The sequence below is a fragment of the Scatophagus argus genome, chromosome 4 (genome assembly GCF_020382885.2).
Source record: "Scatophagus argus isolate fScaArg1 chromosome 4, fScaArg1.pri, whole genome shotgun sequence".
Lineage (NCBI taxonomy): Eukaryota > Metazoa > Chordata > Actinopteri > Scatophagidae > Scatophagus > Scatophagus argus.
The window spans coordinates 20078618-20106158 of record NC_058496.1 but is presented as its reverse complement, the minus strand read 5'-3'; the positions used below and the strand labels follow the sequence as shown (position 1 = coordinate 20106158).

At 42.4% G+C, this 27541-nt stretch overlaps 2 protein-coding genes and 1 long non-coding RNA gene across 4 annotated transcripts in view; 1 reads left to right on the top strand and 2 right to left on the bottom strand.

Annotated features, from left to right (window-relative positions):
- Positions 1 to 27541, bottom strand: part of LOC124057782 — a 1110263-nt gene that overhangs the window by 484329 nt on the left and 598393 nt on the right. The gene's annotated exons all lie outside the window — the stretch shown is intronic.
- Positions 501 to 22517, top strand: LOC124057726 (sarcoplasmic/endoplasmic reticulum calcium ATPase 2-like). Of its 2 annotated transcripts, XM_046386237.1 has the most exons (21): positions 503 to 1181; positions 2204 to 2221; positions 2306 to 2388; positions 5337 to 5441; positions 6407 to 6545; positions 12901 to 12981; positions 13715 to 13800; positions 13953 to 14417; positions 15527 to 15615; positions 15743 to 15845; positions 16608 to 16739; positions 16827 to 16943; positions 17034 to 17252; positions 17366 to 17701; positions 17925 to 18145; positions 18301 to 18503; positions 18592 to 18677; positions 18767 to 18900; positions 19011 to 19128; positions 19777 to 19897; positions 21793 to 22517. In XM_046386237.1, the coding sequence occupies exons 1-21, from the start codon at positions 1064 to 1066 to the stop codon at positions 21804 to 21806; spliced, it is 2988 nt and encodes a 995-aa protein (XP_046242193.1). In that variant the 5' UTR covers positions 503 to 1063; the 3' UTR covers positions 21807 to 22517. The 2 variants fall into 2 exon arrangements, with proteins under 2 accessions (XP_046242192.1, XP_046242193.1); XM_046386236.1 differs by having other exon boundaries at positions 501 to 1181; positions 19777 to 22517.
- On the bottom strand, positions 21357 to 27383 carry anapc7 (anaphase promoting complex subunit 7). The gene is made up of 11 exons (XM_046386268.1): positions 27153 to 27383; positions 26351 to 26537; positions 25885 to 26004; positions 25579 to 25690; positions 25251 to 25404; positions 25002 to 25144; positions 24732 to 24849; positions 24418 to 24614; positions 24081 to 24305; positions 23813 to 23963; positions 21357 to 23677 (listed from the first exon to the last, which is right to left on the bottom strand). Exons 1-11 carry the CDS (start codon positions 27251 to 27253, stop codon positions 23482 to 23484), a joined length of 1704 nt encoding a protein of 567 aa, XP_046242224.1. The 5' UTR covers positions 27254 to 27383; the 3' UTR covers positions 21357 to 23481.

The following is a 27541-nucleotide window of genomic DNA, read 5'->3' as shown; positions in this document are numbered from 1 at the left end:
ATGACATGTCTGAGACACTGATCTGTGGCCCATCTTTTTGTTTTCTATTTTAAACACGAACTCTTCCATGCCGTAGAAAAACGCAGTCCACTAAGCCAAATGTAAATGAGCAGTAACACAATAAGACACGGGGTTTCTGTAATTGGGATGCCTGTAATCTGAAGGACTTGTGTAAAGTAGTTTGTGAATCTGTACACAGACGTATACATGTGTGTGTGTGTGTTTGTGTGAAGTGCACTGTGGCCTTTTTAAGCATACAATGGTTTCTTCTTCTGCAACTTGAACGCTGCCCTGTATGGGAAGTTTACGAGACTATGGTAGCCGACAGCGACTAGATAAAAATTCATGAACTGAGCAAAAAATATTAAGGACAGACTATGCCGAACATAAAACACAACATAAAAAACACTGAGTTAATGCAAATTGAACATTGCTTTATGGTTCAGCCTACACACAGCACACCGCGGTTTGAATGGTATAGAGGAATGGGGTCCTGTGTACTCCAGCTTCTATTTCCTGGTCGCTTCCTGTATTTTTTCATGTCTGTCTGTTTGAACGTAGCTGACACCTTTCGTCCAATGATATTAGTCCACATGCAGCGCAGGAAGAGGGGCAGCAGTGAGGCACTTTGATAAAACCAGACTGTCAGCATCGTGTGAAGCCACAGAGAAGCTGCGCCACGGTGAGGCAGGGCAAGGCACGGTAGCACAGAAGACTGGACCGGGTGAATGCAGTCCTCAACACGGTACACTGCTGCAGACAGTTTTTCATCATTTTTGGAGATACGAGGACGCCCCGAGTAATCTTCACCCCAAAAAGAGAAGAGGAATTTGACCCAAGACAACATTTTTGTTCGGTAATCCGCGGCAAGAAGATCAGGAACCAGGGGGGGGACACGGTAACCGCGGTCAATAGCTGTCGATAGCTATCCGAGTGTGAATGCTCAGTTCTCAGTTGACAAACTCCTTCTTCCTCTAAAAGTATTGACAGTTTTCTAAGAACCAGAAGGTACCATACGGCAGTATTTGTGTAAAGCTGTGTGGGAAGGAGCCGTCTGTCCACCATGGAGAACGCTCACACGAAGAGTGTGGAAGAAGTTTACACTTATTTCTGCGTCAATGAGAGCACAGGACTTTCCCTGGACGAGGTGAAGCGTCAGAGGGAGAAATGGGGCCTAAACGGTACGGCAATCTATACAGAAGACCACCACCAAAAAATACCACTGCTGTGAATGAGACGCGGTTAGCAGATGTAATGCCATTGTAACATGTGCGCTGTGAGCACAGTATTAGGTATATGGAGTAAAAGTCATCAACATTGTCAGCCGGCCACTGTTAACCGGCTCCGTAAAGTGATTTGGCTGACGTCATCACTGGTCACTTCCCGGGTTTCCCTTCACGGACACAGTAACAAATTAATCATTACTGAGAGGACGATGTTACGTTGTTGAACATTGAGTTATTGTTAGCTGTAGTACTGATTATCAAGATGCAGTACGGTAACACTGTTGCTGTGGTCAGATTGTTAAACATAACCTCACGGTGACATTGTTGAAATGTTCTGAAAGCAAAACTGCAACCCATCAGCCCATGTGCCTGAAGATCCGGCAAGCATTTGACACTGAACAGAGGCCATGGGATCAGTAGAGTAACGTTGTCCTTCAAAGTTAATCTCTCTTGTCCCTGGCTTTAACAGCTGTTTTTTATTAATATCACCTGGGAGTATATTCTCCCCCCTTAAATCACTTTGACCTTTACATTGATTGAAGTTTCCTATTTATTCCTTTTCTCCAAGAAAGGTTAAGGGAGTAAACTTGTATATTACATTTAGAAGTGTAAACCCAATATGTCATTATAGGTATACAAGGGGAGATGTTAACTATTGCAATATGATTAGTTTCATAGATCCATACACTCACCACACCATTACAGGTGTTCGATGTAAACCCTCCCTTCTTGTATAGTATGTATGACTAAATCAACAAAATGTGAAGTGTAACTGGGAACATACTGGCAGTTTTTACGGCATTGTAAGATTCAGTTCTCTCAAGGTAACACTCCACCCTCTCACAGAACACACTGACCTCCTCTTCTTCCAATATGTAACATTTTTACAAAGTAGTTTCTTACCACTTACCTTCCTTTTCTCTTTTTGACTGTTTCCCATGTGCTCCCTGGATTGACTCCCACATCTCTTTACACAGAGTTACCAGCAGAGGAAGGTAACAACAATAACAACTATATATCTTATAACAAGTTTCTCTGATGGATTGTGTTTTTTAACCCTCCTCCTCTCCTTTCAATAGGGAAATCTTTGTGGGAGCTTGTCCTTGAACAGTTTGAAGATTTACTTGTTCGAATTCTTCTGCTGGCTGCATGTATATCTTTTGTAAGTATATCACTACGCTTTCTTGCGCTGTCTGATAAAATGAATCATTTTGTAGCATCTCCTATTCTTGTGACACAATGAGTTTAAAGTATTTTTTGTATTCTCACCATCTCTCCTGTCTTTTACTCTGTAACATGTCCATTAAATGGGAGAGATAATCTAAAAAGTTAAGGTAATATCAGGACAAGTTACCACATCCTAAAAATAGCTTTCCCTTTTGACCTCTGCCTGAAAGAGTGTTTAAGTGAAGTCAAAACTGCGTTTGGGATTATTATTAAGCCTTGGTGTTGAGTGGCAGGAGACAGTTTATGCGGTGCATGGTGCCGACGTGTGAACGTCTTCAGTTTGTGTAACCCAGCTGGGGTTACATCCGCATACTAGAGATCTAAACAGCTGAGAAGGCTAGTGGCCTTTCTGAGGAATGGTGACAACAGCAGTAACAGCATTGAATTGCTATCACCATGTGCCAAGTAAGACATCTGAGTCGTCAAGCATGGCTGCTGTGTAACGACTTAGCCTGGTCTCCCTCAGGCATCTCACTTCGAGTGCTGGACAGATAAATGTTTAATAGTGAGCTGTCATTACATGATTGCAACATCAGCGTGTGTCAGAGCCCATTCCAAAGCTAAATGAAATAAACATTTACATATCATGGGAGCACTTTTTATTGTTGCAATGCCCTGTGGAAAGGTATATCTTCATGTACGGCCACTTGTTTTGACTTTTGCAATAGTTATTTAAATTAAACAAAAAGCACAATCACAATTGAATCAGCTGCACAAGTGTATTACTCACCTTGTGCTGCCAAAAATCTGTTTACACAATCACATTTTGGAGAATTGTCCTCCTTATGGGGGTAAAAACAAGTCCTCACAATGTAAATCATTAAATTTTAGGGTGAGGACTTGCTTTAGTGTTAGGGTAAGGACTGGGGTTAGCCAAGAAGTGCTTATGCTTCGGATAAGCCTCCAGGAAATGAATGTAAGTCGACGATGTATTGTCCTTAAGTGATGGAAATACCGCTCTGTGTGTGTGCGCGCATGTACGTGTGTGTGTCAGGGAGAGAGAGAGAGAGCTGGTATATAGTGTGCAGTGTCCAATCAGGTGATACAGAGGTGTCAGTGGCTGCTGTCTGACAGAGGAACAGAGCACCACTCAAGACCAAATTTGGGCCCTCTCCCCTCAGTGGGAGGGCTCTCATTGGGCAAACACACATGGTCTCCTCCACATAGACTCACTCTCAGTCTTTAATACACTATATAGACAAAAGTATTGGAACACACTCCTTTATTATTGAATCCAGGCATGATATGGGGCCGTTTTTCATAGGTTTGCCTCAGCCCCTGACCGGTGAAGGGGAATCTTAATGCTTCAGCATACTGAGACATTTTGGACGATGCTATGCTTCCAACTTTGTGTCAACAGTTTGGGGAAGGTCCTTTTCTTTTCCAGCATGACTGTGTCCCAGTGCACAAAGCAAAGTCCATAAAGACATGGCTGGATGAGTTTGGTGTGGAAGAACTTGACTGGCCCACACAGAGACCTGACCTCAACCCCATCCAACACCTTTGGGATTAACTGAGATTGTGAGCCAGACCTTTTGGTCCAACATCAGTGTCTGGCCTCATAAATGCTCTACTGTGTGAATGGGCAAAATTTCCCACAGAAACAAAATCTTGTGGAAAGGCTTCTCAGAAGAGTTGAAGCTGTTACAGCTGCAATTGGGGGGATCTACTTTTAACTCTGTTCTAATACTTATGTTTATATAGTATGTGTATACAGTTGGCAAAAAAAGTAAATTCACAAAACATAAACTGATAATCTGTTGGCTGACTTGAACTTTTCATGAGTTCTGTTTGATTGATTTAGTTTGATGAGAGAAATGGTATTAAAGATTTGCTCCTTTTATTAAAATGCATTATTTCATGAGATGGAGCAATGAAATTGTTCTTTATTCTTTGTATGTTTGCATTTACCAATATGCCGACAGTATGCTGCTTGTGTCTGTTTTAATGTTATTGTTAAATAGATCTTTGAGTTTTAACGGATGGTCAGACCAAAAAACTAAACTACTAATTATTTAAGAAAACACTTGTCAAGTTATTTGATAATTAAATGTTTGTTAGTTGCAGCCCTAATATGCATAATATATTTTTTATTTGAGGCAGGGCTGAGCATTGTAAATTTCATAGTCGTGATAGTAGAACGTTTCTGTTTTGATACCACTTTAAGAGTTATATCTGCCGTTTTAAAATGTCTTTGGCAACTGCCACGGCACATTATGAGATACCAGATTATGGGACCTCAACTAATTGCTTGTAACACACAGGCTAATTTCAGGGCAGGTTTCTCAGGGACAGCAAGCCAACTGTATTAATGTGAATTTTGTACAGTCTTCTCAGTGATCTTCAGATCTGAAACATACTAATGGAAAAGCTTTCATTCCTACACAGTTAAAGTGAACTGTGCGATCTTGCCAGTTAAAACATTAGCAATTGCGAATAACCACAGGAGAATAGCAACAGTTGTTCTCTTTCAATTGATTAAATGCACTTTCACTGGTACACTGAAGTTGAGAAGATTCATTTTAAGAAAACAAAGGTGTTCAGGTGCAGCTGTAAGATATGTTTTTTTCCCCAGTACATGAAGTTTTCTATAAGAATTGTGTGGGATGCCTGGACTGTTAGCTGTCTCTGGCTTTGATGTCAAGCTTCTGACAACTTACAAACAGCCAAACCCTCATATTATTGGAATGAAACACTGCTCTTACGAAAGCAGGAAATATAAAAAACAAACCTGTGAAGTTTATTTAAATGCATCTGTCAGGGAAGTCATTTTTCTGATATTTTCTGTTATCCACAACTTTGTTCTCTCTTTTTTGTTGAGTGCCATCGTAGTATCGTAGTAATACCTACCTGTTTATGACATGTTTCTTGTACTGTTTTTAGGTCCTGGCTTGGTTTGAGGAGGGAGAAGAAACTATTACTGCATTTGTGGAACCTTTTGTAATTTTACTCATTCTTATAGCCAATGCCATCGTTGGTGTGTGGCAGGTGAGACAATTTCCTCAGAAATCTCTTTATATCAGTTCCTGTTTTATATAAATCTCCTTTGTATCTAGGTAATATGTCTGGACATTATTAGAATTTTTTTCCCAAGTGAATGAATTTATCATTTCAAAAAAATGTCATATCAAAAACTGTGTCAGCATGGAAGTAGAAATACTGATATTCATTACACCTAGGTAAATCCAATGCACTAGTAATCTCCACTACCACAGTATTCCGATGAATACCTTTATCAAGCTGGTCTTGCGTTCAGTGAAGTCCAATCTATTACAGCATTGCACCATCCAAAATGTCGAATCATCACTTCTCTGAAGCAGTTTCAACGGAAATACTTTTTATATTTTGATTGTGCAAGATCTGATAGTGAAATACTGTCACCAGTGAGAATAGGCATTAACAGACTGCTGTGCTAATGTTTAAGACACAGCTGAATATAGCTATAGAATGTGCGAGTCAATGAAATAAACTTCTCTATTAATGCAGCAGCCTGCGGTAATGTGAAGGTTTTGTTGTACTTCACTTGCATTGCAGATCAGCAGCGTGTGCTGAACGTTACTTTTTTCTCTTAAAAGGCTTTCTATTGAAAAGGAGCAGTCTATCACCTGCCATCAGCAGTCTTTCTCTATGATGCTTGCATATGAGGCTGGTTTATTTATTAATTTAAAAAATGTGTGGGCAGTCCACTCTGAATGATGTGTTTTTCTTACCCATGAAGGATAAAATTGAAAAAGCATCAAGAGGTTTTGTGTTTTCATACACTCGGTGAAATGTCTCCAACTAGTACCCATTAAAATAAACATCCAACTTAGAATAGTCCACGCCACTTCAAAAGGAAATACCCTCATACCATTTTGTCCGACAGAGCCCAGAACATGCATGCCTTAGTTGATGTGATGTTATCAGTTCATGTCAGAAATGTTTGGCACTGAATCCCATTCACTCCTCACCAGGAACGCAATGCTGAGGATGCCATTGAGGCACTTAAGGAGTATGAGCCTGAGATGGGAAAAGTGTACCGACAGGACAGAAAAACTGTGCAGAGGATCAAGGCTAGAGACATCGTGCCTGGTGACATCGTAGAGGTTGCTGGTAGGTTGTCCTTCTCTTGACCTTCTGTATAAACAGACGTAGCTTTGTTGCTGCTGTTGTCATTCTACTCGTGCACTATTGTATGTGTTGCTTATGCTAGGAGGTTAGCCAAATGAAAAGAGAAGTTTAGTTGGTTCTGTGCACCACAAACATCAGGATCTCACATGGACTTCGAAAGTCATGGAAAATTTGAAATTTAATGCCACTGTAGCTTCTACTGAGAATTTTTTTTATCTGATATCTGGTGTTTTGATACGATAGTTCTTTGCTACTCTTTGTCTGGGTCCAGGTGTGGTCATGGATCACATTTAGCACAAGCTTGCATTGAAACCTAGTCTCCCCTCTCCATGTGCCACTGTAGAGGTGACTCACCCTGCAAGAGTGATATATTTTGAGATGTTCTTATTAACCCATTGTCTCAAAGGGCTGGGCACAAATGCTATTAAGGCGCAAATTACTCTATATATGTGTGCACTTACACACACACACACCCACACCAAATTTGGGTCCACTTGTGTAGCATGCTGCTACTGCATCCTCACAGCTCGCCTCAACTCAGCAGTCCGTGCAGTATGCAAACTGGACTGATTCATGCTGCTGAGTTCTAAAAAACTTTGCTTTTTAAGAGAGCCATTTCCCCCACTGCATGCACACATATCTAAAGTTTTGGAGAGGGATAAACATATAGGGATGTGTTGCGGAATGTTTAAGTCCTCGAAACACTAGCGTTATCTTGATACTGTGTTTAACCCCAAGCCATTGAAGTGATGCATAGTTTTCTGCGCATAGTGGTAGGTTTTATTTTTAACCATCATAGGCTGGTTAGATTATGGAATGCTGTATTTATAGAAGCAGTGACAGTCCTGAAAATGACAGGTGTCTGGTCCCACCCCCTGCAGGCCCCTCCCATTGTGCTCAGGGGAACATTGCTACAATGGGTGATGTGGAAAAGCAGGACTCCTGAGTAACCTTGACAAGGGCAAATGGAAATTTTTCTTGTATGTTTCTGCATAAGCCCTGCGATTGACTGGCGACCAGTCCAGGGTGAACCCCACCTCTTGCCCGTAGTCAGCTGGGATAGGCTCCAGCTCCCCCGTGACCCTGATGGATAAGCGGTATAGAAGATGGATGGATGGATGGATGTTTCTGCATATGATTTGTTTTTGACTGACTGTGCTAATCGTGACATTTTTTGTGTTTCAGAGTGTACAAAGCTTGATTTTTTGGCTTAGGTTTTAAAAGAACCTTGTGAGTCAGCTGCACTCTCCTCTTGAATATTAGAGACCTAGTTACTTGAAAACTCTCGATGAAAGTAGCTGGAGGCTTTGCTGTCAGCAGCTTGAGACTTACTCAATAATGCAATCCAGCAAAAGCAGTAAAAACCGGATGTTTTATCCTGCAGTCAGAAGAAGTTCATCAGCTCAACTTGCTTCCCAAAGCCTCCAAATATCTCTTACCATGGTTCCTGTCAGGCTCCCTTTTATTCTATGAATAATATTTTCCTCAAGCTGCAAAGTGACCCCACCACGCAGAGGAGGAGTGTGATGACGCAGATGCTGACTGGCTAGCTGCTGAGCCGAGGTAGAGGACACTGAGACGAGCCCTCTGTGGCTGCCTCAGCCGTGAGGAGAATAGCCTGCAGCCAATCTGTGATGCTCTCTTTCAGGGTGTTGCTGTGGGTTTGAACGCTGCCTCCTACTCGCACCTCACAGTAGCACTCTCATTGAAATGTGTTTAATGTCATGGAAATAATATTCTGTATTATGCATTTCTCAGGCTTCAAATTTAATTATTTTATGTTCGGTTTTGTCTTGCTAGTTTAGTGTTTTCAGATCTGATCTTGAAGCAGTTAAAGCACTGGGGGCTGCTGTTGGCTGTGATAGTTTTACATGTCCGGTCTCCTGTCCTGTCTAGTCCTCTGACTGTTGTATTATGCAGTAGTTCATCAAGGCTAACTCTCTTCTCATTGCAGATATTATCTCACTTACATTTAGGCCAGTTATTTTATCTGAATTTCTTAGACTTTGAAATCATCTGATGGATACAATCAGCAGTGATAAACTGTATTTTCTCTATAAGCCAGATTTGCAGTCTGATAAAGGATTACCTTGCCCCACTTAACTAACCCCTAGAAAATGATGTTAGCTAATAACGTGGAGTTCACTAGCTCCTTCTCCATGATTTAATTTGTTTGTGTTTGTTTAACTTGTCATAACACAGCACACACTGTATGCTGCCAGCTGCAGTGTGGTGTTGAGGGCTCGCAGAGTTGGATGTTGGCCTTTTCACAGAGCAGCAGAACTCAGTGGGTTTGTTCTCTGCTGCCTGTGAAGTTGTGGATTCTAATAGTAGGAGGGGGCTCATGTCGGGGGCAGTATAGGAGGGAGGATCTCTCATGTGCTCCTATTGTGCTGCAGAGAGATGACCTTATAGGGAAGCGCTTCATGGATAACCATCCCACCCCACCATGCTAAATGAACATTGACCCTACCCATCAGCTCCCACACCCCCACTGAGATTCCAGACACCACGGATAGTATGTGGCATTTAATGTGGTCTGGCAAGCGTCCGTTGTCACTGAGGAACTGTCTTTTGGCAAAGGTTCCTGACTTGTCAGCAAGACTGAGAGACATGGTCTCATCCCACTGACACTGAAGCAGGCTGTAGAAATGCAAAAACCCCATTCGTAATGAAGTCCTGCAGAAGGGCACAGAGGTTTTTATTCGGAGCGAAGGGTGCAGTTAACAGGCATTGAAAAGAGGAAACTCAGAGCTTGACTAGAGACAAAGCTGGTATGCATGTAAAATCCGACATAAACACACTGCCCAAAACGTCAGGTGTTTTCTGAATTTAAGCACCACATGTTGCAGTAGTAATTACAGCTATTCAACCCATTGCACTAGCCTTGTTAACTTAAGTCACTCTGCAATGACTGCTGGGAATCCATGCTATGCTATCTGGTTATAGATATTAGAGTGGGAGGTCAGACTTTAACCCCAGAAAGGTTTCATGAGGGGTCACACAGCTGAAAGTGTTGTCCTTAACAAATGAAGAGAATGTAAATTTCCAACCTGTTGTTAGATGTGAAATAGATACTGAGACTGATCATTGTTTCCACATTAACATTATGATGTCTCACATGGGCAGGTTATATATTTGTGCGATATTTACGTCACATCACAGGCTGCTAAAAGTTATTCTAGAATGTCTCCCTACTTATACAATATGTTTTTCCCCATTACTGAAAATCAAAAGTCCAAAGTTCAGTTCCCTGTATGTTTAATTTACCTGCAGCATGTATGTGTGGGCTGCGGTGAATACTCTTTTAAAATGCTGATCTTGATATTGATTTACATTCAGAATTAATTGTATCTTGCTCAATGCATGTGTAATTTCTGCCAGACTTCTACTAAACCTAAACTAAGACTTTTAGTGCTTCCTGTCCTGGGACAAGTTTTGTTACCATGGCAAGTTGCATGCTATGTGGAGGCCCAGCCTGCTTCTGCTTGAGATTCATAACAGACTAAGGCAAAGCAGGGATCTCAACTGACATGTGTTTGCGTTTGTGACAATGTAACTGCAGGAAGTCATGAAACTAGTCAACTGTTGGTAAATATTTGGCCAGCAGTTGTCTGGCAGGAGAGATAACTAAACACTTCTTAATCTGCAGTTGTTTACTGATAAAACAGTGAAACTCATTTGTGACTTTAGCCATATGCTAGCACATTGGTAAAGTGAGGAAAATGTAAGACTCCTGTCGTGAAGATTTTATGCAGCTTTCACCTATAAAAACACACCAAAAGGCACTTTTAATACAGTTAAGACAGTGTAAATTAGCACTCATGTAAAGGCACATTTGCAGAAACAAGATTATCAGTTTTATTTTCTTGTATTGCATTTCCTGCCATGGTAACATAGCTTCTCTAGTGCACCTGGCTGCCAAAGGTTAGAGGGAATAAAGCTTAACTGACCTGTCACCGACAGGTATATAGTGTAGTACAGGTTGTATTTGATAACATATCCATTTGAACAAATTATTTTACTTATTGTTCTCTTGTAAATATGGCTTGTGAGTTAGTCAGTAATGGAGCTGTGTTGGAAAGCTGCAAAGTGCTTCACCTGTTGACCACTCTAAAATGACCTACTCACTATGACAGGAGGTCAGCCTTTTGTTCAGCTGCCATCAGCACATGTAGCCTCCTGGCTGGACCCAGAGGAAACCTGGCCTGCCAAACCACACACTGTCCCCTAACACATGGCAAAGGCAGGTGCCAGTCAAAGCTGGCATCCTCAGTTCAGTCACTGCCTCGCATGCTGTTGAAAGGTCTGTTTTAAAAGGCACCTCTGGGAGTCACATTGGGTGCAATGGACACTACTAAATTTGTGAGACTGTATGAGCTGTTGGCAAGCACTGAGGTGAAAATGTGGTCGTGCCTGAGGAGATGCTTGGACTGCCACCAAATAGGATGTTGACACAAAGGGAAAGATGATATACACACACACTTCATCATCAGAGCAGGTCTGCAGTGTCACACAGCCTTGGGATGATTCCTGTGTTTCACAATGTCACAAAGTCTTCACTCATTGGTGTCTTTGTATGAGAACATCAGGAAGCACCATTGTTAGAAACATATCCCCCTCACCATGTTTCCTGGCTCAGCACTCTGTAAGAAGTTGTCAAAAGTGTTCCCTCAAATGTAATGACTTAGCACAGGAAGCATTACAAAACCATCTAGGATGTAATTGTAAAGACTTGGCTTCCAAGGTAAACATTTCATGCTTAGTTCCTGCGGCACAGCTAAAGTTATGCCTTTTAATCTCTTCAAGAGATGGGATCATTTCTCCTAAGAAAGCAGTGAGATAGGTTCCTGCATTCACTGTGCAGGAGGACCACTGATCCGCACCATCAGGGCATTATCTGCAGTCTTAGACTTTATTATCACTTGATCCCAAGCCTCCAGAGTTTGGTTGTGTGACCTTTTTAGAGGTGAAGCTTCCATTGCACTCATCGTTTCAGGTTCAGATGGTTTAAACATACAACTGAGCTCCAGATTAGTCCTTCTCAGAAAAGCTGTCACTGTCTGCCTTGTGTTGCCAGTGGTTCCCGACAGTGCTGTATATAACTAATAAGTTGGTCTAGTTTCTGTCTCATGGTGAGAAGTCAACACTCATGAAGCGAGAATGCTGAAATGTACCTGATTTCAACAAGGTTGTACATGAAGTTGGAAAAATGTTTAAAAAGTGTGAACATCCACTTGTTATGGAACTAGAAAAGTGAGCCACTATTATGATGACTCGTCTTACAAATGTCTGGACTCTGAGGTGATGCAGAGGAGTTGTGGCCAGTCTTTGTACCTTTTGCCTCTTCTTCCTGCGTTGTGACCATGATGAGGAAACAGCTGCCATTATAGAGCCACATTTAAACCTGATCAGTGCATTGGGCAACATATTGAAATGCTTTTCCCATTTTTGGCTGCATCCATTGTTGGTCTCATTGCTATTTTCCCCTCCCTTCTCTCAAGGGCATTCAGTGGAGAGGATAGGGGGCATTACAGTACATGTGTTCCTCAAGTTGGAATCTGGACTTTGGTATATTTGATCAAATCATTGTTTGTTTACAGTTTTTCTTTGCTGTGTGAATCCTCTGTGTGTTTACACTTTGACTTTGTCTTGATGTTTTGTTAGATTCTTAGATATTTGGCTGGCTTATGTGGGCTCTTGGATCCTGACTATACCGTGTTCTTGGTTGGAGTCTTTTGTAATAATCTGACACAATTTGCATTTCTAAGTAGGCCTATATGTAGACTACACCCGTGGAACTGTGCCATAGCCTGAGCCATTTCCCCAGTTTCCATTGCCTTTATGTACCATTAGGAAGCTGAATTGGGTCACTGCAATTCCGACGCACCCAAATTGGCCTTTTCCTTTGAGACGGGCCTTTTATGGCTCACAGGTCCTTCATTTCCTCCTCTTTCTTTGGCTCTCCTTCTCTTTCCCTGCAGTGATGGCAGCACTACTCTGCTGCTGTGTGGTACAGCAGTCTCCCTGTGATGAGCTGTGGTTCATCAGTTTAATTTACACCAACTGTCTACATAAAATAGACAACATCGCATTTGTTAAATCTTCATTTAGCCTACTCACACACATGCAGCATGGCACTGTACCAGGAGTGCATCTGTGAACTGTGCGGTAATCAAACCTCCACGTTCATGTGATGTAGAATACCTTAAGACTATCCTGATGTTGTGTTGTGTTTATTCTACTCAGTGTCGTCATTTTCATTGTGTTCATGCTCTTGGTGCATTGACATTATTGTTTGTGTATTTTCTCTAATTGTGGATCTGTTTGGTTATAGTTGGAGACAAGGTCCCTGCAGACATTCGCATCTGTTCAATCAAATCAACAACTCTGAGGGTTGACCAGTCCATCTTGACCGGTAAGATGTTTTTGTCTGTAAGATTCTCAGTTTGTCGTGACATAACATGGGTGTTATTTAATAGGTTTAATTACATAATTACATAAACACTGGAGTACTGATACACATGCTGTATATTTTTTTGTATCTTTTTTGTATTGTATTGTATCTTTGAATGTTTTTTTTCTCATGTTTATTTTGTACCTTTTGTAATTATTATTTTTAGTTTACGCTAAGATTTTTATCGCAGACGCAATACATCCTGCCATCATGCATTTCTCTGCATATATTTACATTTTTTTGAATCTTCAAATATATGCTTCTATTCAAGGCTACAATGGGGATTCATTATTGTTATGTTTTGGATAAAATCCATCCCACAGATTTAAATGAACTTCAGACTCTACTGCTGTTACTTTCCTTTAAAATAAGAGCACAAAATTACCTGAGATAATCTCATCAAAGATTAATGTATTAATTCTCCAGCTGTGTTTGAAGAACTTGAATAGCTGGAGGACAATGAACAAGATCATTTGAGAATCGACCCAAAGGTGTATCATGACACAGTTTTCAGTTAGCGCGTTTGCTTCTGAACTGAAACATTCATGAGCATGTGAAAGATCAGTGAGGCAGCATGAATGATCAGACATCATAGATCCCTCTGTAGAGATAATTGCCTGTGCTTTGTTCCTAAGATCATCTGCAGTGACAAATGCAAACTGATTTAACCTGCTGCCCTCTGTTGTCTTTGTAGGTGAGTCTGTCTCTGTCATCAAACACACCGACCCTGTGCCCGACCCTCGTGCTGTCAATCAGGATAAGAAGAACATGCTTTTCTCTGTAAGCTGAACTATGCACAAGTTATCACACACTCTGTTGATGCCATTCAACATGTTGTTTGTTTAATTTCTGTTAACATACTGGAAAAGTCACTCCCGTTTTTTCAAGATGTGTGACATGTACTTGAGCCAACATATAGTGTTGTATTTCAGGGTACTAACATCGCAGCTGGAAAGGCCGTGGGTGTGGTTGTGTCCACTGGCGTTAACACAGAGATCGGTAAGATTCGTGATGAGATGGCGGCCACCGAGCAAGAGAAGACACCCCTGCAGCAGAAGCTCGATGAGTTTGGCGAGCAGCTGTCCAAGGTCATATCCCTCATCTGCATCGCTGTGTGGATCATCAACATTGGCCACTTCAACGACCCCGTCCATGGAGGCTCCTGGATACGCGGGGCTGTCTACTACTTCAAGATCGCCGTGGCGCTGGCTGTAGCTGCCATCCCTGAGGGTCTCCCCGCTGTCATCACCACCTGCCTGGCCCTGGGCACTCGTCGCATGGCCAAGAAGAATGCCATCGTCCGCAGCCTGCCATCTGTAGAGACCCTGGGCTGCACCTCTGTCATCTGCTCTGACAAGACAGGAACCCTGACCACCAACCAGATGTCTGTCTGCAGAGTGAGTCTCTTCCACGTTCCCTTGGTGCATTGCTAAGCTGATTGGTTGTCAATGCTTTGTTTCTTTGTTGCTCCTGCCTGGAGTCTCAGTTGACAGTAGTTAGTAAAACTGTGACTGTCACTTTCAGTGTATTTGTCAGCTGAAATACGAACACTGTCAGTGCCACCAGAGAGTGTGGAGTGGTCCTTGTGATCAGTTATCCAGGTTATTTAACAGAAGACAACTTGCTGCCACTCCTTTAATCCACATTGAGCAGTTGGATGACTTGCAGTGCTGCTGTTGCATAACTGACCTTGCATCACAAAGCTGCAAAGCTGCCGGCCTGTAGTTCCTTTATCTCGCTCTGTGTATGTGTCTGTGAGTGGCACTCCAGTGCTACTTGGCCCCACATCAGCATTTATTAATATTTAATGCTCTCTTATTGGCTGTTCAGTGCCTTCTTTGGCACAGCCTGAATTAAACTTGTGACATTAATTTACAGTTTTTATCAAACTGTTGTTTAGGCGTCTGTATTGTTTGCACCACGTGTTGTACTGGCCATGATTAAATAACCTGGTGATTTTACTGTTACTGCCGTTTTCAGTGATTTATACTGAATCAGAGAGAGTCACATACTGAATACAGAAAACATTTGCACTCAGGACATGCAGACAGAGGTCTTTAAAAGAGAAAAGTAGCGCTTGGATTTGATGTTTGACAGCTTAACTGACTAACTGATTAATCAACTAATTGTGGCAGCTCTAAATACCAAACCCTGGCTAGCTGTGTGTGAGTGTGTGAGAAGATGAAAGCTTTGTGAAGCAGCAGGCCTGGCCCTGTATCCCCTTCCTTTTAGGCACAGTGTCTCTCTGTACTCAGACTCCTTGGCAGTCTCTTCTGTTTACTTATGGTGAGAAACTAAACACCCTTCTCTCACATTAGGCAGTGGGCCACCCAGCATGGCGCTCACAGCGACACACTCTGTAGCACTGCAGGAAAATCTACTGTGTAAAAGGAGCTCTCACTCTCTTGCTTCACTCTGCGGTTTCTGCTGCCACCTACTGTGTCAGTAAAGAAACTGACGTTCGACCCCTAATTGTTTCTTCTCCATCTGCTCTTTTCCTCTCCAGATGTTTGTTATCAACAAAGCTGAAGGTAACAGCTGCTCTCTATCAGAGTTCACCATCACAGGTTCTACCTACGCACCTGAAGGAGAAGTGTGAGTACTTGACGTGACGCCACGACCTGCAGCCATGTAAACCCAACATTAGAGAACATTCTTATTGTTAAATGAACTATACACCCACATACTCACACACAGTTAAATACTCTGTACTTGTCCTCAGGTATCAGGATGGTAAAATGGTGAAGTGCACAGAGAATGATGCCCTGGTTGAGTTGGCTACCATCTGTGCCCTGTGTAATGACTCCTCTCTGGACTTCAACGAGGTCTGAACCCTGCTTCTTTCCTTACACGTCAAACATTAGTACAGTGTAATATTTGTCAGTATGATTTGTATGTGCTTGTGTGAACAATGTTTTTGTCTTTTTGTAATTCCCAAGGACTTAATAGACAGTGACATACAGTAATCCAGTACATAATGCGCATGTGAAAAGGACACTCAAAAAGGAAAAGCAAAAAAAGAAAAGAGAGCATAAATAGTAAAATTATATAAATAAAAAAAGGGTTACAAATGCTGAATTCTGCAAATACATAGCATCATATGCCACAGTCTAGTGAAACGGCACAGATACTGTTCATTCTGGGGTAAAAACATTAAAAGTGACATTAAAAGTTGTACAAAGTCTGGTAATTACCTTTATACATACTGAGTTGTAATAACAGACACATGTTAACATCTGTGCTTAGCTCACAGCGTGAGTCCAGTCTTCAGTGGTCCACATTTTGGAGCCCTTGACTTTGGTTGTTGATTTTCTCATTACACAAGCACTGTAAAAAGTGTTAAAGCAGGGTCTGTCTAGCTTCAGATCAGTTTTTTTATTTTATTTTATGTTATATTATTTTTTAACAGATGTATTTTATATATTCATATTTATAAACTGTCCTGTTTGGAACACAGGAGATTTGTGTATTTCATTCCAGATGTGTAGATTGGATTGAAATATACTCCTTTGGTAAACTTAAAACCTGCTGTGTAAGGTTTTTTGGGGGAGGAGGAAATGTTTTCATGGATGTTTTTGATGTTTTAGGTGAAGGGAGTGTACGAGAAGGTTGGTGAAGCCACGGAGACTGCGCTGACCTGTCTGGTGGAAAAGATGAACGTGTTCAACACTGAAGTCCACAACCTGTCCAAGATTGACAGAGCTAACGCCTGCAACTCAGTGAGTGACACCAGCTCCCTCACCTGCACATGCTGCAGCATTTCACTCAGCAGGATTTTCTAACTGTCTCCCCTTTTGCATGATCAGGTCATTAAGCAGCTGATGAAGAAGGAGTTCACCCTGGAGTTCTCCAGAGACAGGAAGTCCATGTCTGTCTACTGCACCCCCAACAATCGTTCCACCATGAGCAAGATGTTTGTCAAGGTATACGAAAAGAAACGTACACTCAGGACTTGTGGATGGCTTTGCTTTTGCCACGTTGTGAATATTTTCTTCCTCTGCTCCGTCCCACAGGGGGCCCCGGAGGGAGTTATTGACAGATGCACTCATGTCAGAGTTGGCAACAGCAAAGTTCCCCTCAGCAAAGCTGTCAAGGAAAAAATCATGTCTGTGATCCGTGAGTACGGCACAGGTCATGATACCCTAAGGTGCCTGGCTCTGGCCACAAGGGACAGCCCGCCAAAAATGGAGGACATGAACCTGTCTGATACTTCCAAATTCGCTGAGTACGAAGTGAGTTTTCATGTCATTTCAATTGTGATACATCTGATGTAGTTGACGTGTGCTTGTAAAATACTCTTTTCTGCACCGAACATTCAGTCACGTCTTTGTCTCTCTACATCCAGTCTGACCTGACCTTCGTCGGCTGTGTCGGCATGCTGGACCCTCCCAGACAGGAAGTGGCAGCATCCATCGGACTGTGCCGCCAAGCCGGTATCCGAGTCATCATGATCACTGGGGACAACAAGGGCACAGCTGTGGCTATCTGCCGTCGCATTGGCATCCTGACCGAGGAGGATGATGTGGAACGCATGGCCTTCACCGGACGAGAGTTTGACGAACTTTCGCCCTACGCTCAGCGTGAAGCTGTGACTCACGCTCGCTGTTTCGCAAGGGTCGAGCCTTCCCACAAGTCCAAGATCGTTGAGTTTCTGCAGGGATTTGACGAGATCACTGCTATGGTATGACATCTGAAAGCTGAGTCTGCAGAGATTCTCACACTTCCTGTCAGTGTTTAACATTTTATTAGAAATCAAATTTAGTTGTTGCTCTTAAACACGTTTCTAATTAGAATTTTAAAAAATACAAACCCATGGGGATCTTTGTTTTTGTTGGCCCTGTAAGCATCATGTGCATTGTGTTAGAGCAACAGATTTACTCCCGTAACAAAATACTTCTCCACAGACAGGTGATGGAGTGAACGATGCCCCCGCCTTAAAGAAGGCTGAGATTGGCATCGCCATGGGCTCTGGCACTGCCGTGGCCAAGTCAGCCTCTGAGATGGTCCTTGCTGATGACAACTTTTCCTCCATTGTTGCCGCTGTGGAAGAAGGCAGAGCTATTTACAATAACATGAAGCAGTTCATCAGATACCTTATCTCCTCCAATGTGGGTGAGGTTGTCTGGTGAGTCTCCACAGGAGCGGTTGATTTGTATTTATGTTGGCAGTTACAATATAAAAAGACAGAACTACAATAGACCAATTGGATGATTGCTGTCCAGCCTGCAGTGCTGTTGTTGTGTCAGTGCAGATGCTAACTGCATGCATTTCTCCTGATAGCATCTTCCTTACTGCGGCGCTGGGCTTTCCCGAGGCTCTGATCCCAGTTCAGCTGCTCTGGGTCAACCTGGTGACTGACGGCCTCCCTGCCACCGCCCTGGGCTTCAACCCCCCAGATCTGGACATCATGGAGAAGCCTCCTCGTAACGCTAAGGAGCCCCTGATTTCTGGCTGGCTCTTCTTCAGATACCTGGCCATTGGAGGTTGGTGGATAATGAACACAGTCAGTTTGCCTTCATGCAGTTAAAGTAATTAGCGCATGGTGATGTTATTTGGTGTCTTTGCGTGTAGGTTATGTGGGCGCAGCTACAGTGGGAGCTGCTGCCTGGTGGTTTACTCTCTCTGAAGATGGACCTCAGATCACTCTGTACCAGCTGGTAAGTCTGCCTGTCTGAGTGATCACCCTTAAGCTCCCCTCATCCCTTTGCCTCCCCCTTACTCCCCTGATCCTGCTGCCTCCATGCAGAGCCACTTCCTCCAGTGCGGCCCAGACAACCCAGAGTTTGATGGCCTGGACTGCCACGTTTTTGAGTCGCCCTACCCAATGACCATGGCTCTGTCTGTGCTCGTCACCATTGAGATGTGCAATGCTCTCAACAGGTAAATATGTGGCTCTAAGAAAGATTAAAGGTCTTCTCAAAGGAAAATTTATACCCAGAAAACAAGCAAACAATAACTGAATCACTGTCTGTGTTCTCTCTTCTGTCCAGTCTGTCGGAGAACCAGTCTCTGCTGCGGATGCCTCCCTGGGAGAACATTTGGCTCCTGGGGGCCATCTGCCTCTCCATGTCCCTCCACTTCCTCATCCTCTATGTGGAACCTCTACCTGTGAGTTTAGCCAATTCATCCCGTGTTGACTCGATGGCACTGTCAAAAAAAGATCTCAGAAATGAGCTGGCTGCTTTGTGATCCAGTTAACTCTTGACAGAGTTATTTGCCCCCTAGTGGTTATGTGGGTTCATTACAGACATGTAATGGAAACTGATGGGCCACATTTCAAAATCTTCATCTGGCACTTTGACTTTGTGGAGTCTTGTTGAGGTTATCAGGCATCCAGTGGAGACTCCAGGAAGTCGCCATTCCAACCAAGACGTAGTGCCCCACATAACCCTTTGTAAACAAGTGACACAAATGGTCACTTTGACACTTTTGTAAGGATTAAAGAAATTAGATAACATGTTAGTTGGTGAGCTTTAGACATGCTGGTAGACAAATTTTGTTATACTCAGAGAGAACCAAGCTAGCTGTTCATCCTGTTTCTAGTCTTTATACCAAGTAAATCTAACCACCTTCTGGCTGTAACTTCATATTTTGTGCATATTTAGTCATGACACTGTTAAGGACCTTCTTGTATAACTCTTTTATGGTCCTGTGTGGTTTCCTATCTGCCGTCCATGTTGACAACATTTACGTTTCTACTCCTATAAAATATGAGTAAAGAGCTGTTGTTAAATGATGAATGTTGTGCTCTCCCAGGTCATCTTCCAGATCACCCCTCTGGATACAACCCAGTGGATGATGGTGCTGAAGATCTCCCTGCCCGTCATCCTGCTGGATGAGCTGCTTAAGTTTTTAGCCAGGAACTACTTGGACTTTGGTAAACAGCTGGAGAAGCCGGCCGGCAAAGGCTGCTCTCTGTCTGCATGTGCCCAGGGCATCTCCTGGCCCTTTGTGGCCATCTCCCTGCCCCTGGTGCTGTGGATCTACAGCACCGACACTAACGTGTCCGCCATGTTGTGGTCCTGACTGACTCCAGTACACTACCCTCCCTGTGCACCAGTGTGAAGTGGACATTAACACACACATCTAACACAGTTACATTAACTCGGAACAACTAAGAGTCAACACTTGCACCTGCTCTGACAGTCTGTCTGCTGTCAGATCTTTTGTATTCAGGACATTTTCACAGATACATGTTTTTGGGAGGGAGGCTGAGGGTTTGCCATATTTTAAGGACTTTGACTGACATTATGTCTATGCGTTTTATAATACCATCATGCTTTTCTCTCTTTTGATCCCCTGTTTTGAACAGTTGGAGACAGTCTGAGCTGTGTGTTGAGCTGTACAGAGAACTTTCACTATTTTATAAGAATTAATATTTTGTAATTTTTGGGTAGGGCTGTGGGGAGCAGGATGCTGGGTGCGAAGGACCGTATAGTGCAGTAACTAATTTTGGGGTAAAGACTTGCCCCTGCATGAATTTCTCTATAGTCATTTTTGAGCTCCATGCATAATCAGTCATTATTTTCTGCAGTAGGCAGAGCACAGCTACCTCAATGCTGTTAATATGACCATTTCTACTCAATTGTCTTAACAACCATTTCATAGATTATCATTTGAAGTGTTGAGGTAAGCACCAATTTGTTTTGCAGTATAGACGAAACCCTCACGCACATTTTTAATGTTTCTTTTGAATCCGTCTGTGTTAAAGGAGGGAAGAGAGGACAAGGATGCGTTACCAGTTTGATTCAGAGCAATCTTTCATAAAGCCTGTTAAATTTATTTACTTGAAAAAACTCATCTATCTTGATCGTGTTTTTTAAGTTTGATTTTTTTTGTTGTTTTTTTTTAATTCGGTCTCAACATTCAGTCTCAATTTTGGATCTTGGCTTCAGTAATCTTTCTTATGTATGTATTATGTGCACATACTGTACTTGAATATGTAAAAGAAGCTGTTAGTCTTATCAGCTGAGCACAACATTGACGACCGGTCTGTATATCTGTACATAGCACACACTAGTATTTCTGTGTAGGCTTTAGTTGTTGTTGTTACATACATTTACACTAGTTTACTTCAGCGTGGTCTTAGCTGTTCTGCATGCGTTCTCCAATAATACCAGGTCAGTGAGTGCTGTTGAGTTTTTTTAGCCGTAAAGCTAACTGTTGTTTCTTCTAACGCCCTCCTCGTTTACCTGCAGAGTGAGTACTTTACGACCTGCATGCCAGCTAGCGTTCTCTCATCTGTACATGGTTACACTTGCAGCTCATTGCTCATACGAGAATGACAGCTCCTCATATTTTCTGATAGGACTAGCAGGTTTTTTTTTTTTTTTTTAAATACACTTTTAATGGTACAAGAGTAAGAAAACTAAGGCGTTTGAGAATGTGTTTGAAAACGCCTTTGATGTCCCTAAGTGTCAGATCACACACAGTATAAATAGGAGCCTTTTGTATGTGAAACTGGCACAGTATAACTGGTGCCAGTTATTTTTGACTGTAGACTGGCAGCATATTTTGACATTTGCCAGACACTGACATTTAGGTGCCCCAACACCAGTATAGGACACAGTGTTATTGTTTTGTTTATTTATACATTTCTTTTTAATTGCATTGTCTTGTGACCTAATCCCCTGCTTCACCATAGCATGGCCTTAATATATTTGCTCTTTTTTTATGAAAACAAATACTGATACGTTTAAATTATTTGCTGCTCGGATGCTTTTACTCAGATGTCCACTGACATGATTCTTCCTCTTCTCTTTTTCTTTTCAGCAAAGTCCAAGTAAGCCCACCTCTACTCTAAATTCCTTGCTGAATTTTGGTTTTGTTTTGTTGTGCATGTGTGTTTTGGGCAGCACATCTTACAAGAGCTGCATGTCAGTTAAGTAAATTTGAAGAAGGAGGGTCATAAAGTTCATCCATCCTTTTTATAGAATGGCCATAAATAAATGTCGATGAAAACTAGCCAATCCCACCTCAGCAGTCCTTCCATCGTCCTGCATGAAGAGCCTTAGATCATGATACAGTTCTCCTGCCATCTACCGAGACGTGTATCTTAGTACCGTGTACAGTAAAATGTACTATATTCCATGGTGCATGTCCGCTGAATTTAGCCATCCTCTTTACCAGACTTGTGTAATAGACAATGTATAGTACTAATAAACAGAATAGATGTTCATCAGATAGTGCAAATGTTAAATAAGCTCAAAAAAACAGTTCATCTTTCCTAAGGAAATACTTTTATGGGATATTTAAAAAACCAAACAGCCTTTTTCTTTTTTGCTTTGCACTGAGATGTGCAACATGTTTGGAGCAGATTTTGCCATATCTGGAAAGGCGGACGTGCAGCGGTGCATACGTTTTACCATGAGAACGGCGGGCAGTCCCTCCACTGGCATTTTTTAGCGAACTGCTGTACTGTATTTTCAGAGATGATTGTACAATGTATCACATGAACTTGGGTTTCAGGTAAATAAAACTGTCATGTGAAGAGTTTACTCAGTATTCTTCCTGGTGTTACTGAGCTTCATTTAGACATTATTCAGAGTGGTGTGCTGTCTACCACTGCACCTGTTGAAGAGGAAGTGGACCACTACATTCATGTCAAATGATAGTGTTTAATTATTTTATTATACGCTCTAAAAATATGTACAAAATATTATAAACATTTGTCTTGAAATGGTTAAGTAACATTTCCCAACGTAAGAATGAGTCAATCAATGACTCAATGACTCAAATCAAGTCAATGGGGTTATTTCTTTTTTATACAACACACATATGATAAGCTTGTACATTACATGACACATTCTCATGTTAAAATCAAGATACATAAAGAGCAGCAGAAATATGGTACATTGTCACTTTTCACAGACCCCATTTGCCTGTCGGAGAGACACAAAGTCATGGGAAATTCACAACCCTTATTGTGATACTCCGACATCGGCGTCTTGCATTCTCACAGAAAACAAGCGAGTCAGTAAGGCTCAAACAAAACACAAATGTAAAATCTTTGTCAGTCCCCCCGCCTCCTTGTAACACATGAGCAAAATTTCCCATCACACCAGTTGTTTGAGCCTACACTTCCCAGTACACATCTTACCTGGGAACAACTCAACCTCATCAAGGACCACACTGACACTGATTTGTAATTAATATATTTAAGATGTATTTTGCATTACCTGGAACAGTGATGCATTTATTCAGATAGCCAAAGACTGAAACAAAGACTTGCTGAAGAAAAAGTAGCACCAGAGATACTATTAGGTTGAGTGTCTACTGGTAAGACCGCATTGGACAGCTGTCTAGACTAGCAAACAAGTCTCAATGAGCTCCACAGTGAAGTGCCTGACATGATGTCAGATTGTTGGGAAAATAGCATCACCTTGTCCTGTTTGAAAACCCTGAAAGCTTCTGACAGGCTGCAGTGTGTTAGAGGGTGGAAACTGACTGACTGTGTGTCCTTCAGTGGCCGGGGATACCAAACCACTGCTCCTGATCAGCCCACTGTGCTGCTTCACTGTCGCTGCCCTCAAGATCTCCATCCTCTCCGCTGCCCTCCATGTCGTCACCATCCAGCTCCACCGTGGCATCTGTGGGACTCTCCTCCTTCTCCATCTTCTGCATGCCTTCTAAAGACTTCTGGTCATTGGGATCCAGGCTTAGAAAAAGAGAAAACACACAAACTGACAGTTAGGCTTATGTTGTGATCTGTAACTCCATCACAAACTGACTAAAAGCATACTTTCACAGCAACTAACTCTCCAAGATCAAAAGTAAAACTAAAACTGGTTACCTTAGCGCTATGCTGTACTGATCCATGGCCTCTTGGTAATCATTGACAGCCACCAAGAAATCTCCCAGCATCCTATGCAGAACACAATCACTCTGATTGGCCAGTGCGTTGCGGAGGAGAGCGATCCCTTCTTCATATTTCTGTTCCCGGCCTTCACAACAAAACAAGATGCTCTAATTTCCATCTTTATATTCACATTCATTTAACTAAATATATTTTACTATCTCAGAACCATGTCACTGAGGCCCGATCTAGCAGTTGTACATACTGAGCAGTTCAGCCTTTTTGACCACAGCCTTGGTGTAGTCCGGTCTCTGTGCAAGTGCTTTGTCCAGCAGGGTTTTGGCTTTCTCCTGAGTCACAGGGTCTTCCAGGCACACTGTGGCAAGGATGGTCAGAGTCTGTGCATTGGCCCCTAGAGTCTTATAGATGTTATTGGCCATTCCCATAGCCTCTCGAATCCCATTGGATGCCAGGTAACAGTCGATCAGACCTGTGAAGGGACAAATACTAATTACAACCCACTGCAAACAGAACAGAAAGGTACTACAACTTATGGACAAGACAGAGACCACATAAAGAGAAAATAAAAAAGCCAAATGTGCCTTCGTAACAGTCGAGTCGACACGGTGCCAAGCGCATGGCCTCTCTGAAATGGATGATGGCTTCTTGAACACGACCCATGTTTCTCAGTGCTGCCCCCTTCAGAAGGAGAGCCTGCACACTGTTGCTGTTCAGCTGGATGGCCTTGGCCCCCAGGTAGAGGGCTCTGGAGTATCGCTTGCTATAGAAACTGTGACAACTAAAGAAAAGGGACCAATTCAAAGGATTACTGAAATGGACAGTGACATTTTATGTAAAAGGTCTATTGTACAGTCTCAAGCAAAGGCCTAGTGCGGCCATCTGCTCAGAGACTCACCCAGAGATCACCCAAGGTTCTGCATGCTGGTCTGAAATGTTAAATAATCGTCCTCCAAGGACTTCAACATCCTCTAAATGTCCTTCGCGGGCCATCAGGTATCCATAAACATCCATTCCTGCAAGTGCAAACAACAGAACTGACGTTTCACCACCACCAAGACATAATGACAGCAAATAGGGTTAAGTACAAAACACATTTTAACAGTTTGTGGCAGATGCCAGGTCAATCGAATCAATCAATAAAAAGTCCTCTCCTCCTGCTGCACACCTTTGATGAGGTAGGGGTCCAGCATCTGGGCTTGTTCAAACTTAAGGATGGCATTCTTGGTGTCACCTGCCCTGAAGTAGACATCTGCCAGGCTCACAAGGAGGTCCACATTGTCCCGCAACAGAGATTTCTTCTCAAGAGAGCTGAGACAAGATGAAGGAAGGACAGAGACACATCAAGACTGTCACATTAAAAGAAAAAAAAAACCACATTAAGTCAGCCTGTACAAAGCACTGTTCACCTGCTCACCAAATGGTGTTGATGGCTCTTTGATTGTCTCCTGCATGTATGAAGGCATATGCTTTGACCCAAACAGAGAGCCAGTCCAGATTGGGGATACTCTGGATCACATCCATAGTCATGGATGCCACTTCAGCTCCTTTGACTGATAAAGAGAGAAGACCTAGAGAAATAAAGCAAAGTATATTTAAAGAGCACTTTTCATAAACAGGTCTGTTGATTGGAGCAAGACATTCACAAAGTCCAAGTCCGTCTCTGTGTGTTCACATCCAAGACAAGAGTTTCAACAGGTTACATGCTGTTTGTTGGATGAAGGTGTGTCTGTGACCATGCGTACCAATGATTGCATCCAGGGCGAGGGGACACTGTCTAAGGACCTCTTTGTAGCTCGTCACTGCAGAACGTTCCTGACCAGCTTTCCTGTACAGGTTAGCTAGCATCATGTTGATCTGAGGCGAGAAACAACAATAAACATCCTATTTATCACAATTTACATTATAAAAGCTACTGGACTCAAACATTTGCAGGATTAATACAAGGATGCCAATTAGCGATTGTTCTGCTATGAGTTAAAGCAGTCTAAAAGGCACAAAGAGCAGGAAGGAAAACACTTACTTCAATAACAATGACAGTAGCAGCCTACCTTTGGAGTCCTCTGTCTGGATGGAATCCCATCGAGCACTGCAATGGCATCTTTATCCAGTTTCAAAATGGTGTAGCACTCAGCTATCTTGTACTTCACCTCAATTTCTGAAGGCAAACTCTGAAAGACAACATTCAGTGTAACCGTACATACTTTTATTAACATTTAATGTTTTTGTCAAGAATGGTGGCGTATGTAGCAGAAAGGACACATGAGATTAACACACTTTAGAAGAACAACGTTATGTTAAATCTTTCATTACCCTTTAGTTTTTATTAAATGATGTCTGGGGCAAAAGCAACTAATCACCTTCTAACTGGATTTCAACATCTCTATTTTCTTCAAGGTGCAAAATGATTGGATGATAGTATTGTCACAACAACCGAAAACAAATATTGCTGCAATTGTGCCATCTTGCAGTGTAAAGGAAGTCTGCTAAGACAATGTACAGTCTTGTCTAACATACCTGTGCCTGTATGTTAGATGCGGCTCCACCAGTAGAAGTACGAACTTTGGAAGTTTTGCTCAGCACCTTCTTCTGTTGCAATGCCATACTGTATTTGCAGGCAGCATTGCGATATTCTTTATCATGGAAGATGGCATCTGCATGGTAAACCAGCAACTGGTACTTCTGGGCTGGTGAGAACAGCTCCCTTGAATCAGTAAAGATACGAGCAATAAGGTAATCAGAATCAGAGTACACAGTCGGGGGGGGGGGGGGGGGGGGTGTTCTCATATGAAACCATAAGAACAACAACAAAAACGGTGAATGAGTTATGCTTCCATTGTCTCCTCTTTGTGGGAATGCTTAGTGTTGGGCGGCACTAGAACAAAAACATTGCACAGTAAATATGACAGGAAAAGCGCTACATAGTCACTGTTTATATGCCAATCAGACTGCCTGGTGGAAATGGGGGTGGAGGGAGTGGGCTTATCAACAATACGTGTGTTTAAGTCCACCTAATAATACACGTTGATGGGTTGATTTCACAATTTTTGTGGCGAACTGTAATAGACTGCACATACGACTATTTCGTGGGAAAAAGCGTAAGGTTACACTATGTCCACCACAACATACAAATTACGCTCAGCGTAATTGAGCTCATCTGTGAGCGTCTATTTGCATTAATTTAAAATCCCCGGATACTTTACGTTTCACAATATTATCTGTCGATGACCAGTTATCGTTGAGCTATCACTGTCACGAGCTAAGGAATGTGCTACGCAATCTTCAGGAAATAGACGGACCCCGCTCCGTCAATACTTACGGATTGTTATTACTCATCGTCAACAACAAACTGCTCAGTATCCGGACATTGGAGTGAAGGCCAGCGGCAGCCATATCCCGTACATGATCTATTACATTCATTTTCGATCAGATTGTGGGGTTGCTTTAGGTTATCGTTTCAAGTTAAAAGTTTGGGCTTGTAAACAGCTAATGCTAGCTAGCTTCTGATGTATTAAATATGGCGCCGAACAACCTTCCTTCCGCATGTTGTTGCCTTTAGGTACGCTTTAAGAGCTCGTACTTTCAACCACTATGTTTATTAATATGATACATTCAGGAAATCTGCGACTTTTAGATTTTATAGACTATTTTTATTTTAAAAGCGAGCATTAATGAAGGACGAGTTAAAGCTTAATTGGTAAGTAAAAC

Bases quoted from the DNA above. Each gene is read 5' to 3' on its own strand.
- anapc7 (XM_046386268.1), bottom strand. From the start codon at position 27,253: ATGAATGTAATAGATCATGTACGGGATATGGCTGCCGCTGGCCTTCAC. The intron at 26,005-26,350 runs GTATGTTAGACA...GTTGTCTTTCAG, and splicing joins CATCTAACATACAGGCACAG to AGTTTGCCTTCAGAAATTGA. The intron at 23,678-23,812 runs GTAACCAGTTTT...TCTTTTTCTAAG, and splicing joins CAGTACAGCATAGCGCTAAG to CCTGGATCCCAATGACCAGA.
- LOC124057726 (XM_046386236.1), top strand. From the start codon at position 1,064: ATGGAGAACGCTCACACGAAGAGTGTGGAAGAAGTTTACACTTATTTC. The intron at 17,702-17,924 runs GTATGACATCTG...ACTTCTCCACAG, and splicing joins TTGACGAGATCACTGCTATG to ACAGGTGATGGAGTGAACGA. The intron at 18,146-18,300 runs GTGAGTCTCCAC...TTCTCCTGATAG, and splicing joins AATGTGGGTGAGGTTGTCTG to CATCTTCCTTACTGCGGCGC.